The 326-nt window shown below is 47.2% G+C and overlaps 1 protein-coding gene across 4 annotated transcripts in view; it reads right to left on the reverse strand.

Annotated features, from left to right (window-relative positions):
- CDK12 (cyclin dependent kinase 12) overlaps nucleotides 1–326 on the reverse strand; it is a 99,338-nt gene that overhangs the window by 85,202 nt on the left and 13,810 nt on the right. For 3 of the 4 annotated variants that reach the window (XR_002095632.1, XM_019507343.1, XM_019507336.1), the window contains exon 3: nucleotides 44–179. The exons of the other annotated variant lie outside the window; for it this stretch is intronic. Coding sequence is in view for 2 of the 3 variants with exons in the window: in XM_019507343.1 (XP_019362888.1) it covers nucleotides 44–179 (136 nt within the window). In the remaining variant the exon portion in view is untranslated. The remainder of the gene's footprint in view (nucleotides 1–43; nucleotides 180–326) is intronic. 4 annotated transcript variants of the gene reach the window in all.

A 326-nucleotide genomic window follows, 5' to 3' on the forward strand; every position in this document is an offset into this window, starting at 1 on the left:
TGTGTCAGATTTTTTTGAATGGTGGTTGAGGTGGTGTGGCTGCCTTTGGCTCTGGAGACTCTGGGGGTGATGGATCCCCTCCAAGAAGCTCTGGAGGAAGCGGGAGGTCAGTGAGTAAGTGCCGAGGTCTCTGCTCTCTCTCTCTCTTCACAGGTTTTGGAGGAACAATCTCCTTGGGACTAAACTCCAGAAAATTACAAGTTAATAAGAAGTGAAGCTCAGCCTTCAGCTTACATTAAAGAATAAAAGGATCAGAGGCCAGAAGTGTAATGTTTAAGTGCCTAAAGTTTAGAGGCTCAAACATGAATATGGGAGGTGGGGGGGGG

Source organism: Gavialis gangeticus, unplaced genomic scaffold, assembly GCF_001723915.1.
Source record: "Gavialis gangeticus isolate Ggan-Ray unplaced genomic scaffold, GavGan_comp1, whole genome shotgun sequence".
NCBI lineage: Eukaryota > Metazoa > Chordata > Crocodylia > Gavialidae > Gavialis > Gavialis gangeticus.